Source organism: Scardinius erythrophthalmus, assembly GCF_964197995.2.
Source record: "Scardinius erythrophthalmus genome assembly, chromosome: 7".
NCBI classification, from domain to species: domain Eukaryota; kingdom Metazoa; phylum Chordata; class Actinopteri; order Cypriniformes; family Leuciscidae; genus Scardinius; species Scardinius erythrophthalmus.
In genome coordinates, this window is record NC_138227.1 from 16,979,750 (window position 1) to 16,997,075 (window position 17,326).

At 36.5% G+C, this 17,326-nt stretch overlaps 1 protein-coding gene across 1 annotated transcript in view; it reads right to left on the minus strand.

Moving 5' to 3' along the window:
- sorl1 (sortilin-related receptor, L(DLR class) A repeats containing) overlaps positions 1-15,117 on the minus strand; it is a 56,944-nt gene extending 41,827 nt beyond the window's left edge. Inside the window, exons 1-5 of the mRNA XM_081371356.1 lie at positions 14,823-15,117; positions 7,252-7,368; positions 3,742-3,870; positions 1,449-1,610; positions 1,098-1,165 (exon numbers count right to left, since the gene is read on the minus strand). Coding sequence (XP_081227482.1) covers positions 1,098-1,165; positions 1,449-1,610; positions 3,742-3,870; positions 7,252-7,368; positions 14,823-15,107 — 761 coding nt within the window. The 5' untranslated portion in view covers positions 15,108-15,117. The remainder of the gene's footprint in view (positions 1-1,097; positions 1,166-1,448; positions 1,611-3,741; positions 3,871-7,251; positions 7,369-14,822) is intronic.
- Positions 15,118-17,326: the final 2,209 nt, after the last annotated feature.

Here is a 17,326-nt window from a genome sequence, read left to right on the forward strand (position 1 = left end):
GTGTGTGTGTGTGTGTGTGTGTGTGTGTGTGTGTGTGTGTGTGTGTGTGTGTGTGTGTGTGTGTGTGTGTGTGTGTGTGTGTGTATATCATATATATATATATATATATATATATATTAGGGCTGTCAAAAGATTAATCGCGATTAATCGCATCCAAAATAAAAGTTTGTATTTAAATAATATATGTGTGTGTACTGTGTATAATTAAATTTGTATATATAAATACACACACATGCTTGTATATATTTAAGAAAAATGTGTAATTTATATATATATAAAAAAATATTTATATATAATATAAATTATATATAAATATATACAGTATATGTATGCAAATATTTCTTAAATATATACATGCATGTGTGTGTATATATATATACAAAATAATTGTACACAGTACACACACATATATTATGTAAACACAAACTTTTATTTTGGATGCGATTAATCGCGATTAATCTTTTGACAGCCCTAATATATATATATTACTATATATACTATATATATCATTTTGTATATTACTACAATCATGGTGGAATAAAATAATGTACAGGGTGGGCCATTTATATGGATACACCGTAATAACATGGGAATGGTTGGTGATATTAAAGTCCTGTTTGTGGCACATTAGTATATGTCATGGTCACCACCCATTTTGAGGAGTTTGCCCCCTCACATATACTAATGTGCCACAAACAGGACTTTAATATCACCAACCATCCCCATGTTATTACGGTGTATCCATATAAATGGCCCACCCTGTATATTGTTTTTTTAAATTGGTTCGTTAAAAATGAATGAATTGTCAAACCAACCATTTTGTTAAATTGCATCGAAATTCAAGGCAAGCATGATTAACCATGATTATTTCCTTAATTTGATGAGACAAAAAACAGCAATGTAGCATTTTGTTGCTGCTGCTTGCAGGAAAAATAAGTTTTCTTCTAGAAAAGCTAATGTTTTTTTTTTAAATCACTGAAATATGTAGTTAAATTAGTAGCATGACTACTTTTGGTCAATGATGGTACACACATCACACCCAAAAACAGATTTTGTGATGGACACATTCAGAACACCCTCAAGGTGTTTGATCTTACCAGAAGTAGAACTTCACATGCTCCTGAATCAACACCCACGTCTCACCAAAGTCATCTGATTTCCACAGCTGCCCAATGGAAATTAAAAAAAGAAAACAGAAAGAGAAGTCCTTAAGAGCCAGCAGTTTCGGTTATAACTTTAAACATTTGTCATGAACCAGCTTCTCACATGACAATTACAGCTGATTTCCTCAAATCAAAATATGCTGCTTAGTGCAAAATTGCAACATTCAAAAGGGCAATCTCCACAAATAGCTCTAGGCTTAAATGGCAGTGCCATTCATCTTATTAAAACTGGACACAAGATATACAAAATAGCACAGTACTGAAGGAAAGCATCGGTGATCATACCTGTTTATTGGGGTGAGAACCGTCATAACCAAGGACTAGGTTAGGCCTCTTACTGTGCAGCAGTAAGTCTGTGGGCTTGAACAGGATGGAGAAACCCTGAACACTTTTACAAAAGTCAAAGGTGTTCCACAGGTAACCGTTCGTGGTGTCAGTAAATAGGTACTGCAAGGGAAAAATCAGAAATTACATTTAACAAAAGAAAAGTAAATTCAGCAAAAACAAAACAATTATAGGCATAGTTCATCCAAAATAAAAAATACTGTCATCATATACTCAACCTAGGCCTGGTTTCAAAGACAGGGCCTTAGTTCACTCCGGACATTTAGTAGGTTTTATAAACATGCCTTAGAAAAAAACATAACTGGTGTGCATCTTGAGACAAAACAATGGAACTGGCATATTTTAAGATATGTCAGTGCAAGTTGTTTTCAGTTAAAACAGCCTTGTCTGTGAAATCAGGGGATTATGTTACAAAAAAAAATTTATTGATGCATGGCATCTATTTTCCATACAATGAAAGTAGATGGTGGTTTATAATGGCGAGCTCCAAAAAGCACAATAAAAGTAGTCCATTTGACTCAATGTAAAAAAATGTGCAATGTAAAATGACCAGAATATGGGCCTGCATATCTTAAAGCCCTAGAGTACACAACTCATATAGACTGTTTTTATGATGCTTTTTTGTCCTTTTATAACTTGGCATTAAAAAAAATCACCATCCACATTCATGTGTGAAAAAGAGCAGCCTCTACATTCTGCTAAATGTCTTCTTTTGCTTTCCATATCATACAGGTAGGGAACATTAGGGTGGTGTTTAACCTCTGTAGTGGTTGATGACACAACAGAAGATCTATAATTTATAGATATTTATTTCAGGCAACTGGCACCACAAGAACATCAAAGCATTTTAAATATAGTAAAAAACATATTTTTTACATTATGAATTATTCAGATTATGTACTTCTGCCATTCTAATCTCCCTCCTTTCTCTTTGATCTTTCATTTAAGAGCCTTCCCTATAAACTTTGTCCTCTCCATGGCCTGGTTATGGAAGCAGGGCACTTTCTCTCTCCAGATTCAGAGGCAATGAGGACTGGGACTGAAACAGTAACACTCGACTTAAAAAGAAACCTAATGCTTTACTGAAATATGAAAGAAAAGGTGGAAAAAGAAGAAAGAGAAAGTAGAGCATATGGATCTCCAGCATTAACCGTGACCATCATCAGACTATAAGTGACACAATGCCAGAGTGTTCTGAGTGGTTGCTTAGCACAAGGCCAAGTCAACACAGCTTAGAGAAGTAATAACACACCTCTTCTCAACAAGCCAAATGATAAATAATAATTCATAATTATATTCAATATTATAATAATAACTAAAAAGTAAAAACAGAAATAATGTTAGTGTTAATTAATATTATTATATAATAATAGTTAATAAAATAAAGTGAATACTATATTAATTGAGATCAATATTCATGTTATAATAAGTCAATAGTGAATCATTAGAAAATACAATCACACTTGCAAGTCAAAGCCACTATAAAGAGATCAATCAAACATCCAGTATGTCTTCAAGGACTATCAGCTCATTATTTACAGTTATTTACAGAGATTTTACGTCAGGATTATTACTTTAAATGCATTAAAATATTCCACAACAAACAGCACAAGCACCTAGCCAATATCTCTTTTAATTATCCCATCGAGACTCAGAGTTCTTTTCTACAGTGGACCGACGGTGCAAGTTACTCTGGTCACTCAAAATGTAATTAAACAGCCCTGTTTTGCTACTAAGAAGTTGTAAGCTTTGCAAATTACACTAGTAATGCTTTAGCTTCAATCCAATCCAGTGCAGCAGGAGCAAGCGGCAGCTGCAGTGCCAGCCACATCATTGACTCCAGATGAATGGTCACCGTCTGCTGCCGTCAGCCCCTGCAAAGACGCAATGCAGAGTCCCACAGCGGTTCTACCACATCTGCAGCTCCCCACTCCAACTCCCATGAGCCTTTGCACCCCCGTAAAGTCTCAATGGAGCAGTTAGTTACGGTAGGTGGCAAGGGCAAAGACTAAGGATGCAGCTCGTATTTTTACCCAACCCTTGGAGTTGCTCTCTTGGATAACACCATCTGTGGGTGTATATGCGATTGGAGTGGTGGAAGGTCACAGCTGCAGATGGCCAGGAAGCGGTTTGTGTCACAGCGGTCTTGTATGACCGCGGCTTAAACTCACAAAGACAAGACAACTCAAGTATGTCACACTGATAGTCCAGCTAATGTCTCTCACACACTTACTCGTTTGTTGTCAGCAGGGCTGTGGTAAAACTGTGAGATGACCTGTTTCTTGCCCTCCTGGTCCCCAGGCATTTGAAATTTCTCTGATACGTCGGTGAAGGTGGTTCCATAGTCATAGGACACGTACACCTGTTAAATAAACAATATCAAATTTTAACCACATACACCGCAGAAATCGTAGCTCTGGTCCAAAACCTAGTAAGCTGCCTTGACGTTTACTGTCTGTTTACATTGGCTGCTGCCTTCTAAGTCAACATGGCAATTGAAATGAAACCTTTTCATATGAAACTAATTTGGTACGTACTTAGAAAGCAACTTTTTATATCACAAAAATATCGCTTTATAAGTTAGCTACAAATGAGAGACTGTTTACAACTGAATCCAATAGTTTGATGTTAGCATTAGCATGTTGCTAAACTAAAAATATCAATTAAAAAAATGAATGCTCCTTAATTTAGCACTGAATCCAAGTTTGATATTAGAATGTTTCTAAGGTAATAGCTTGATTTTCCAATAAATAACTTAATTCATATAGCTCAAAAATAATGTTCTTTGTGTGAAATGTGAGACTCTGCTTACAACTGATTCCAGTTCAGTTTGATAGTGTTGCTGAGCCTACAGTTTGATAATCAAATTTTTCTTGGGCACAATAATCCATTTTAATTTGACTCAACTATGTTTATCAATATTTGTCAGTATTGGTTGTTGTTTCTTCATAATCAACATCTTTTTGCGCATGTTAGTTAAATTTTGATTGTTATAATTATATTGTGAGATGGTTTAGGTGGCATTATTGTTCTTTTATGCATTTACAATTGGCAGGGGAATGTACGTTTTATGAGTCCATGACAAATTTCCCTCCGAGGACAATAAAGTGAATATCATTTCATTTTATTTCATTCATGTCCACCACCTTGGATGCAAAATTTCACAGATTGCATTGCAGTGCATTCTGGGATTGTATTCTCCAAAAGAGGACACATGTGAATCTGCTAGAATTTGGCTCAAAGAATGTAGCAGTTAATCTTTTAAAAATAAACCATCATCTCAGATCATACAAGAAACTCGTTTGCATTTGGAGTTCTTTTTGCTTTAATTTTCTTTGTCTTGTTTTTCCACAAAGAACACCTGTAAAGCACTTCAGAGATGAGCAGATAACAGCTCCAACACCCCATAAAGTATAACTGCACCACTTTTGTTCTCGCATTTCCATTAGATAACACTTTACATAAAAGCTTTGCAATTATTGAAAACTTCGCAATTATTGCCATGCAGATAGAAAAATACCATTCAAGGTCACAAAAACAGTCTTTCTAGGCTGTGAGTTACATCAGCAGGATTTAAGGGAACTGAAGAACAGAGGGAGGCCTTTCATCTGTATGGCTCATGTAGATATTCTTGGTACCTTTACAGCATATCCATATAGTATATATATAGTGCCTTGCGAAAGTATTCAAACCCCTTAATTTTCATCAGACCAGAGAATATTGTTTCTCACAGTCTGAGAGAGTCCTTAAGGGAACACTTCCCATAAATCCTGATGTACTTGATGGCGTCTACGCTAATATTAATCTCTCTGTTTATCCCGAGGTTTACTGCAGTCCGCCAGATCCAGACCGTATCCAGATCTGATGAAGGACCTGCGCTTGGACACGACGACAACGCAGTCCTGAAGTGTCAACTAGACTCTCCCCTGTGAAGGCCTCCTTCCCTGTCAGGATAATTCCGGTTCACGTGGCTACGCGGAAGCGATAATTAATTCTTTATTATAGATTTTTAAGGACAGACAAGTAGTTTGTTGAGGGTTGGTTTGTAAAGAAGGACTATACGCCTGCACACATATATATTCAAACGCGTATACCTATAGACTAAACATGCTTTTTGAGGTTTGCGCAGAGATAACCTTTTTATAAAAAAAAATTCAAGGCTTGCACCTTGGAATCTATTTCAGGGTTTGCGTTCTCGAGCCACCAGAAACTGTTTTGTGCGGATGAGCGGGCCGGAGCGCGTTGAGTTTTTTTCTGTTAGAACGGTGTCGTGTTAGCGGCCCCTAAGTTAATAACTAATTATCTTTGCAACGGAAGTGAATCAATCAATCAAAACTAACTTTAGCTGGACAGTAACTTTATTCTAGAGCTGCTGTAAAGCCAAAACAATCTCTGTTATTGTAATTTCCTATTATCACTGTAAAGCTGCTTTGAAACAATCTATATTGTTAAAAGCACTATATAAATGAAGGTGACTTGACTTGACGTGATTTTTTGCAAATTCCAAGTGGGTTTCCATGTGTCTTCACTGAGGGGAGGCTTGAGTCTGGGTACTCAAAGCCCAGATCGGTGGAGTGTTGCAGTGATGTTTGTCCTTCTGTAAATTACTCCCATCTCCATATAAGCTCAACCAGAGAACCATCAGCATCATGGTCACTAGGGATGTATGATATTTCGGCCACCATATCGATATCGGCCAATATTTTTTCATTTTTAATGCATTTCAAAATGGCTATTTCAATGTAAGGGGACCCACGGTGTATGTAGATAGAAATGGCTCATTCTAAGGTAATACAAACATAACGGTTCATTATGTAAGGTCTTTATACACCACTGAAAACATAGTTATGTATATGATATTACATTTCTGTCAACAGATCCTCCTAAATATTACACAATGCACCTTCAATGGTGAGACTTTTGTTTTTGTAATCAGTCTCTCAATCTAAAAATAAGAATTTAGATTTATCGGCCAATATATCGACATTCAAAATAAAGAATTATCCGTATCGCCCAAAATATTCATATCGGTTCATCCCAAATGGTCACCACTCTAACCAAGGCCCTTCTCCATCAGTTGCTCAGTTTGGCAAGGAGGCAAGCTTTAGGAAGAGTCCTGTTTGTTTCAAACTACTCCCATTAAGGATTACGAAGGCTACGTGCTTCTGTGAACCTTCAATGCAGCAGATTATTTTTTCATAGTCTTCCCTAGATCTTGATACAATCCTGTCTCTGAACTCTAGGGGCAGTTCCTTTGACCTCATGGCTTGTTTTTTGTTCTTATATGCATTTTCAGCTGTTAGACCTTTTACTGAGAGGTGCGTGCCTTTCGAAATCATACCCACTGAATTGAACTTCCCACAGGTTAACTCCACTCAAAGTGTGGTAACATCTACAAGCAAAATTGAAATGCTCTCAAGCGAAATATGTCCCAGAAAAGGGTATGAATACTTATGCAATGTTATTATTTCAGCTTTTTATTTTTAATACATTTGCAAAGTAATCACAAATCTGTTTTTTGCTTTGGATTATGGTGTATGGAGTGTAGATTAATGTGAAAAAAGGTAAAATAGTTTAACATAAGGCAGCAGCAACATAAAACAAAATGTGAAGAAAAAAAACTAAGAGGTTTGAATACTTCGCAAGCCACTGTATATGTCGGAAGTAAAAAACAAAAAACAAAAAAACAAACATTTGATAAGAAACTTTTCTAAATGATCTAGGATAAAAATGGTATACTCACGGAGCTGGTCTTGGGATCAGTGGCACCAACGCTGTCTCTGGCTAACGCTACTATGACGTTGCTCTTCTCCCCAGCCCAGTGGACGACCATCTGATTATGAGAATCGTTCAGGTTGGCCTGTGAATGCAAAATATGATGAACAACTAATCGAAATGTAGCTGACTAGCTTTAAGTGGAGTTTATTTTGCTGTGGTCAGACAAGCATCCAGGTTTCCACAGTACAAATCAAGCTGTCAAGGCATAACACATCACAACTCACTCAAAGCTGATTTTCAAAGACGTGTACCAGTTTCTGGTTCTCTCACTGGGTAATTTTCCACCAGAGTCATACTGCATTTGTAATATCAGCTAACATGAATCTGTATCTGACAACCTTGAGTTTGTTGTGTATACTGTTATAAAACACTGCAGGTGTGTCTCTGGCACTTAAAGCTTACAGCCTTTGAGAAAACAAACACAACCTCAAATACAAAAAAAACAAGAGTTGAAGCGAGCTGAGCTAGACCACAGCGGCAGGAAAACTGAAACTGTTGGCTTCGGTGTCCCAATCTGATCTGCTGAACAAAGAAATGTCTCTCATCTTTTCACGTCCATCCCCCTCTTCTCTTTCCACTAAGAACAGAACTCATCTTTAATTCAAACTTCTGCATGAGGACTATGACATCCTCAAATGGGTTCTACTCCAATATCTCCTGTCAGACATAAAAGAGAAGCTACAAAAAGTTGTTTATGTAAAGGAACAAAAAGCTCTAACACCACTTATTTTCCTGTCTGAGGAACAAGTTGTGGATCACTGGCAAACAACAAGTTTACTTAACATTATAGACAGGTCACATTACAGACAACCAAAAGCAGAAGACATTCAACATAAGAAAAATACTTCCATATGCTATAGGAATTATATCTTTTTTTAAATACACATCATAAGCAAAAGAGGCATACTGATATTCATTTGGGAATGGTTGTTTTTGTAACGTACAAACAGTGATTCCTCAAACGACCTCACCTTGAATGTACAGTCATATTTTTATTCACCATGACAAGGCAGTAAATCTCCCTGTCTTTTAGGCCTGCTTGGCAAGCAGCATGTTAGTACAACTGGGAGACTTTAGGAGACTGACAGAGCTGTTACGAAATCTTACAGCAGTGGTTTTACATATAGCCTCAAAGCACTAGTTTTATTTGACCTCTATTCATGAAATATGACAGCTGTATAATCCATATTTTTCCTAAAAGGTATTACATTTAATTTAACTCGCATAATAAAGTATGTTACTTTCAAAATGCGATGCGTAACAACATCTTTCAACAATGTGCCAGTTTATTAACCTGTCCAACATATTTATTTTAAACTCTTCAAAGTAGAGGTATATTTAATCACATTCTATCTGCCACCAGTCAAACAACCAGTTTTCCCAGTTGTTCTTAAGTTCTGCTTAAACAAACAGAACAATGTTTAGATGATACAGTTTGGGAGTTTATGGAGTACTAAAAGCTGCACTTAAAAATAAAAAGAAGGAATCGATGATCAATTTATTATTAAAAAAGAAATGTGCACATTGAAAAATAAAAAACTTAAACATTTAAATTTAAACATTTAAAATGAATTAAATATAACAATAAAATAATACTTGAGAACTCATTTTAATGCAACCTTTAAAGTGCATTTATTTTTTAAATCATTGGCTTTTCTTAATCCATTTGCCAACTCTTTTCTTTTTTTAAATTACCTGTTTGCAAATGTTTTTTTTTTTTATAATTTGTTAATCAATTAAAAAAAAATGCCATTAGACAGTTCATTGAACACCCATGGGAAAAACCAATGAACTTTTGACCAAATTAGCGTGGAGAAAATGTCAGTTTGTACTTCGAATGGTTTACGGTTGACACTTGGTTTTATAACAGCTGATTAATCTCTACAAACAGTTTCGTTTTCATCTCATCAGTATGTGTAGAAGAGCTTTTCCCACCACTTTGCCAACAAACACTGTAAAAGAGCAAATGGTTGCAACCTGATCCATTTCAGCCTGGCAAACTCTTGGGTCTGCTTATTCAAAGAGAGTTAAATGCCTGTCTGCAACTTCTGGTTATCTTGCAAATGGACTTTCTGCTAATCTAACAGGGACCTCTTTTATACTGACACCGTAATATCCTGAAAGCATCAACAGTAAGACAAGTGCAAATAACTTAATATTCCTTCTCGCTAGATGAAAAAGCAATGAGAGACACAAAAAATTAAATCATTTCATTTTTTTCAGTTTCTTATGTATTATTCAGCAGGGAAACAGAAGGAAAGGAGGCAGAACGAGAGAGTGGAAGCACTAGAGCACCTTGGCCCATCGCTTCAAGCAACGCACAGCTTGAAACCATGACATCATCTCTGCAGCACTAACGTTTGGGCCAACAGTTCAACAACTTGCCTTTCTGGCAACCAACCATACGAGTTTCACTTTGAATATGGGTGAACCACACATTTAATAACACTGTGGCCGTAACCAAAGGAAAACCGAGGAGTCATTATCCTGTTAAAGGCTTAAAGTACAGTTAAAGGACTGTTTCATTATTGCAGTATGGTTAAGTTATGGGACCATTACAGCGATGTGTTATGCTAATGAATCAACATACTAAATCCATTCACACATAGTAAATATACTGAAAAGAAAACTTTTCATTCTCCTTTAATTTTCACATAAAACATAATAAGTCATCTTAAGCCAATGATTGCTGACAAGAAATTATATTAGGTTCATCTATAATTTTCTTGTTATGTTTATGTTGTGTTTTAGGTTGTGTTCACACTTGCCAGGTTTGGTTTGACTTAAACAAACTCTGGTGAGATTGCTCTGTTATTGCGGTTCATTTGAATGAGTGTGAACGCTGCCTTTCTAACAAAAAGGTGGGTCTCGGTCTGCTTCAAAACGACCTCTACTGCGGAAAGACTGAAATATGAACGCAACACGGACCAAAGATATTTTAACGAACCAAAAACAGGACATGATGTCACAAGACGCGACCATAAAATGGACAGAATGCTCAAGCATACCGCTTTTTTTTTTTTTTTTATCAGTTCTGTAATCGGTACAGTTTAGTAATCAGTACGGGCAACGAAAACGCTGTCTCCTTGCAGCAGATCTTTGTTTGTGTGTGCACAACGGAGAATTTCCTGCTGCAATTTTACACGTTTTATAAGCTCTTCACGAGTTCTCACTGGTAAAGATTCCATCACATGTACGCACATACAACAAGCGATTTTATTCCAGCACAAAAGCATTGTATTGGATGTTCCGTCATAAAATGTGTTTTCTTGTTTTGTATCTTTAGGTTTGGTCTTCAAAATGACAGTGTGAACTGTCAACGCTAAGCGAACCAGAACTAAATGTATAATTTTCTTTTTTGGTCAGGCCCAAAAGAACCAAAAAAGATGATATGACTCATCTGTGTCAATTTGGTTTCACCTCGAGTTTAATGCAAGAAGACAACTTCAGGAAAACCGAAAGTAAACCAGCAGGCTGTTCAGACAAGTTCCAGTAATGCTCCACTAATTATAAACACATCCACCGCCCTCCATCTTACTTCTCTAGGGTTTTAAACTTTCTTATCACAGAAAACAAAACTAAAATACTCTGCAAGTAAGGCTGCTTAAATATCGTACGTGTTTGAACAGGAATACTAATGTAATCCAAGTTGAATTAGGGTCATTTGCGTCATTATTTTACATCAGGAAGGCACATAAGCCAAATACAAAAAAATATATAATATTGTTTTACCATAACTGGCATACTGTCAAAAAAAATATTACCAAATAAGATTAAATACTGACTTTACATGACTCATGAAGTAAGTCCAGGCTTATCCTGCGAAAGATGAGGGACTGTCAAGTCTCATTTAGATTCTGGGTAGTACCCTATGGTAATGATTCTGCATTATACTTTACACATACTAGAACAAAATTGCATTTGCTTGCCAGCAGTTTACTTAACGTGGCTTAATATACGAGGGAACAGAATGGATCAAGATCCAAGGCCCATGAAAAGATTTACAATTCCTGGAAATCTTGTTTTGAATGTATAACATTCTTCTAAGAACAATTATTGCGTAATCAGGGCTGCTGGGTCAAGATTTTGAAATATTTCCCATTAAATTATGAAAAAAGAAAGTCTCAAAAAAACAAATGTATAACCAAATGTGTCAAATAATAAAAAATAAAAAAAACAGATGGGATTGTTTGGATTAAAGGCTTTTATTTACGCAATAAAAACACCCATTGCTACAAAGTTCGCCAAAGGTCAACTCTTGGGGTCTGGCACTAAACTAGGGCTGCACGTTTTCAAGTTTTTCATTAACCGTTAACCGAGGCCCTTAGCGGTTAATACTCGGTTAACCATAGTGTGCGCGCCGCAACCCCGAGATAGGCAAAATTTGCGGGTGGGACATGTCCCCACCACTATTTTCTAAGGTCGATATTGTCACCACTTTTGAAACATCTCGCGGCATGAATACCAATACAAATAAACAAAACATCTTCAGTTAACTAGCAGAGCATTCATTTCGTTCGTTTTTTTTTTTTTTTTTTAGGCGATCTAGCGCTGAAATGTTTTGTTTTTTAAATCAAGTGATCAAAGTGCTCGTTGCCGCTGCGATCGAGAAGGGGCTTGTAAAACGTGCTGAGGTATTATTAATTCGTGGCCACAACAATTCACCTGATACTGATAAATATTCACCAATTCACAAAAAAAAAAAGGAATAAAAAGCTGTAGTCGGCCTTCACTGAAGAGCTATCTTCACAGGGACGAAAAACAGTTTAATAATTATTATTAATTCGTGGCCACGAAATAATTCACCTGAATATTCACCAATTCACAAAATATAGGTCTTTAGCATTCACTAATTAATAGTATCAAACTGTTTTTGGCCACGTTAAATCAAAATGAGGGAGGGAAATAGTTCAACGTGTCCACGATTTATTAAAACGAGGGAACAAATAAGTCGTCGTAACAACTAATTATTTAGATCAGTGGACAGGGCGCATAAGAACAAACAGTGAGAGAGCCCCGGCCGCGCGCGCGCGCACTCTCACCGCCTTCAAACAACACGAGCGCTGTATTGCTCCCTCTCCCTCGCGCATATCAACACAGTAAAAGGTCGGAAGACCGATTGTGTTTTATAGATTAGTAGTTTGTTCATATAAAGTGTTTGATTAGCAAGTACATGTTTAGGAAATGCATAATACAAATTGTATGGGTTAATGTAACGGTAAACGGACTCTGCGGGTAAAACTGTTGTGATGAAACTGCGCATGCGCGGGGTAAAACTGCTGGTGTAAAGCTGTGGCTCTGCGGCTCTGCAGACAGATATTATTGTGCTGCGATCAGTGGCGCGGATACTGACTGACTATATTTGTTTCTGGCTCGCGCACAGCCTTCATTCTCGGAAGCGCGCTTTCTTTGCCCGCTTCATATTAGAAAACTGGTCTAGCGGTCTCTGACGGTGCAAAAATGTATTACAACTAAATTCAATGCACACCATTGACGCCACTTAACCGAGCAAAATGTTTCACTCGGTTACGCAATTTTTAACGGTTAATCGGTTAATCGGTTAACCATGGACACCCCTACACTAAACTGCATATTTTTGATAATGATTCTGTCATAATTCTCTAAACTTGGTGAGTAATTGTCTGTCACAACAGGTCTGCAAAGATAACAACAAAAGACCCTTTAAGACAGAGTATATCCTTTTCTTGGCAGAGCATGGGGACTTTTTCTAGGTTACTTGAATAGACTAAAAGAGTGGATTGATGTCTGTTACTTCTTACCTAACACTGCTTTTCCCTATGTGCCAAAAACAACACATAAACCAAAAGGTCTGAAAGCGAGAAGGAAGGAAGGGGGGGCACAGATGGGAGATCTTAATTGGAACATCTGAGGGGGTAATTCACCTCATATCAACTGCTGTGGACTACATCCAGGACACTAATAACACTTCATAGAGGATTTCCTGTACACGCTACAGGGTGAAAAGGGGAAAAGTCACAAATCTTAGTGGCCGCCCAATGCTTCAACGGCATAAGCATTAGAGAAGAATTATAAAACAGTGTAATAATACACTCCTAAGAGTTTGACTTTTTGAACATCATACCTCTACTTTAGATTGTATCGCCACAAGTGAGTCAAAACACCTCATACCCTGGATAATAACATCACAGGCTGTGGTAGATAAGTGTGTTCTGAGGTCATGATCTAAAGTCAGCGAGCTTTTGCAAAAACCCAATACCTGTATTTACGCTACCAACCACAATCCTGTTTTTAGGCTTTTTACGCTACCAAAAACGACTGTTTTTCAGACAAAATTCAGTGGTTTGACCCATTCAAAGCACAATTGAAAAGCAAAACTAGGAGCTGTTGCATGGCTGACTTAACAAACATCTCGAAGCAAAACGCTTGAGGGGGTGAAATGTTTGGTTGGGAAATTTCCCAGCAAGACTGAGTAACCAGTTATGCCTCTCTGGTTGCTTGCGTAATAAAGCTGCATCCTGACGGTAAACAAACAAAGAAACACTGTGTCATACATTTAATAGGAACACAGATTTGTGGAGTCTGTTTCTAATTCCCAAGACACTGACATTAAGGATAAACCCTTCAGTGTAAAAACAAACAACATTAGTTAGTTTAGTTAGTTGTCAAAAAACACTTACCTTTTTGTTCGGGGTTTCAAAATCATTTTACCATCTAAATGTTGCCCAAAAAACCTACTGGCAGGCTAGGCTGTACCAACGTAGCCCACATAACCTGACAATGTGTTCATGTATTTTCAATTTATTTATTTTTTCTAGTCAATGACTGTGAAAATGTTTAAAGGCTTTTTAGACAAGATTTTAATGTCAGTGTTTATAAAAGAATTTTTCTTTCAAAAACAAACCTACCCTGACAAATATTCACTGGAGGAAAAAAAAAACGAAATAATAGCCTCAGTCTCCCTTATATTACGCAATATTTAAACATATAAAAAAATCTCAATCATTATTAGGAGCCAACTTAATGTTTTCTTATTATTATTCTAGAAAGAACATCCGCAATTAGCATCACCAAAAAAAAGGGAAAATGGTACTGTATGTTTTATGACAAACATAAACAAAACTTAAAATCATTGACGTGTGATTCAAAATACTGCATTCAAATTCACGTCTCGTTGACCACACTGTTCAGCAAAATATAACATCTCTTCTTATAAGCGTATTTATTCATTTTTGTCAGAATGACAAATTATTTGTAGAATATAAAATGTAAAAGATTTCGTTTTTATATAGTACATTCTAAAAAAAATAGATTAACGTTACTCGGGCTCATCGGAGAAGTAATATTTTATATTTCAATCATGAATGGGCATGCGAGAACCCTTCATCTGACAAACAGGTCAATTACACTTCTAGGTGACTGCGTGCAAACCAAAGGTGAATGGTGCACAACAATTGGGAATACTGAATTCAATATTTTATGAGGTTATGCAAAAGCTACGTTTTTGCCATTATTGCCTATATGCAATCACACCTAATGAATGCAAATCTCGCTTACCGTTCCATAAACCGTTGGCACGGGTGATCCAGCAGCGTTCCGCCGAACGCGAAGCTGGTGCGCGGCTGAAGCCTCCGTGACTTCTCGCTCCAGACGCACGACGCGACTTTCTGCATGTTCCGGGTGTGCACTCACTCGGGAGAAACCCCTGTCCTGTGGTAGCATGAATCTCTGGTCATGGTGAAGACGAAGCGTGGAGGAGATCGCGCCAGGAACGAGTAATAATAACAGATACATGGCACAGCGACTGAGCGGCAGCATCTTGCGTGTCTGCCCTGACGCCATGTTTGTGTATGACTGTGTTCAACAGTGTGTGTTGTGTGTGTGTGTGTGTGACAGGGCGCCTCTAGCGGTCAACCACATTCACACTCATTACCATGGATACAGATCATGGCACATGATGTTTTGTTTTTGCTGGTTTACATAAACTGTAGATTGGCAAGACCAAAAAAACAAAAAGGATTGATTCGGGCGGGGACGGTTTCACAAAAAGAACATTTTACATCAACGTCATCCCTAAAATCGGGGTAAAATGTGTTTGGGTAAATTAATTCATTAATTATTTTTATTATTAATGATAAAGGGTTATTTTAAGTAAAAAAATAGTGAAAAAAAAAAACATATTTGATTGTGTTTTATTGTGAAAAGGGTCACAATGTCCCAATGCCAATACGCTGTGATATTTATAGCACATTATTTATCTAAAACTAGTTTATTAAACCATACTGACATGAGTTCAGAAAAAACATTTTGGGCATTACTTATACGCATTAAATAAAATAAGATGATGTCCCACTGTATTCAAAACGATCACGAGAGCCCCCTCATCACCTATTTCGCAGGATCTTTTTTTATCACATCGAGAGATCCGTTTTGAGTTCGTTTGTGTAAGTTAGGCCTATATTTGTCCAACACCCCCATCTGCTGGTCAGAATCTGTAAAGACATGATATATTTATATAACATCTAATTTTGCGACTAATAATTGCATAGGTTGTAAGAGGCGTGCACTTATTATGGGAAAGGTAAGAGTACTGTACATACAATCCAGTTATGTCCAGCAGAAGCTTGCACGCGACGCGAGACGCACACAGACCGTGATGACGATGTGTTTTACCGGTCATCAGCATCATAAACTCTGCAAAGTTTATACAGTGCTATGCATAAGTTTAGACACCCATACTAAAGTTGACTAAAAAGAGGAATAAAAAATCATCTTTTGGAAACTGAACTTAATGCCTTAATTTAAAAAATGAGGAAAAATCCAACCTTTAAGGACACCAATTTTCTTTGTGAATGAATAATGTATCGTAAATAAATAAATGTTCTTCCTTAAAATACAGTGTGCATAAGTTTGGACACCCCTATGTTAAATTCCTATAGAGGCAGGCAGATTTTTATTTTTAAGTATTTAAAAAAAAAATTTTTTTAGGATACTATGCATCCTGATAAAGTTCCCTTGGCCTTTGGAATTAAAATAGCCCCACATCATCACATAGCCTTCACCATACCTAGAGATTGGCATGGTTTTATTTCAGTTAGCCTAATAGCTAGTTTGATTTGCATTGAGAGATGATCTTATGGAAAGTATCCCATGCCAATCTCTAGGTATGGTGAAGGCTATGTGATGATGTGGGGCTATTTTAATCCAAAGGCCAAGGGAACTTTATCAGGATGCATAGTATCCTAAAAAAAAAAAAAAAAATACTTAAAAATAAAAATCTGCCTGCCTCTATGGGAATTTAACATAGGGGTGTCCAAACTTATGCACCCTGTATTTTAAGGAAGAATATTTATTTATTTACGATACATTATTCATTCACAAAGAAAATTGGTGTCCTTAAAGGTTGGATTTTTCCTAATTTTTTTAATTAAGGCATTAAGTTCAGTTTCCAAAAGATGATTTTTTATTCCTCTTTTTAGTCAACTTTAGCATGGGTGTCTAAACTTATGCATAGCACTGTATATATATATATATATATATATATATATATATATATATATATATATATATATATATATATATATATATATATATATATATTATGTGTATATTTATAGCATTATACTTTGTAATATATTACCTTTGCATCAAATTACAACAACAAAAAATAGTTAACGCTACTGTGAGGGTGTTTATATTTTTTCCTCTTTTTGAAAGTTGTGAAACACTACTGTGGAGTTTTTCTTTTGTTAATTGAGCAAATGGGAACACACACACACAAAAATATATATTTAATGTATTCTCTCTTTATAGAAGTTTTATGACGACATCTGCTTTGAGAAACCCGAAAATGTGAAAAAGGTCAGTTGCGCGCGATTATTGCCCGTTCAAAAGCAGTGGCGGTTGGTGATGTGAGAGCTGAACTGTGGCGACCGAGTTTATCGAAGGTAACGTTAATTTATTTTCTTGTATTTATTCCATTATTAACCAACAATTTTCATTAATCAGATTGATTGATTTTATGTTAGTAAGATTTAGCCTATCGCTTGGTTTAATTTAAA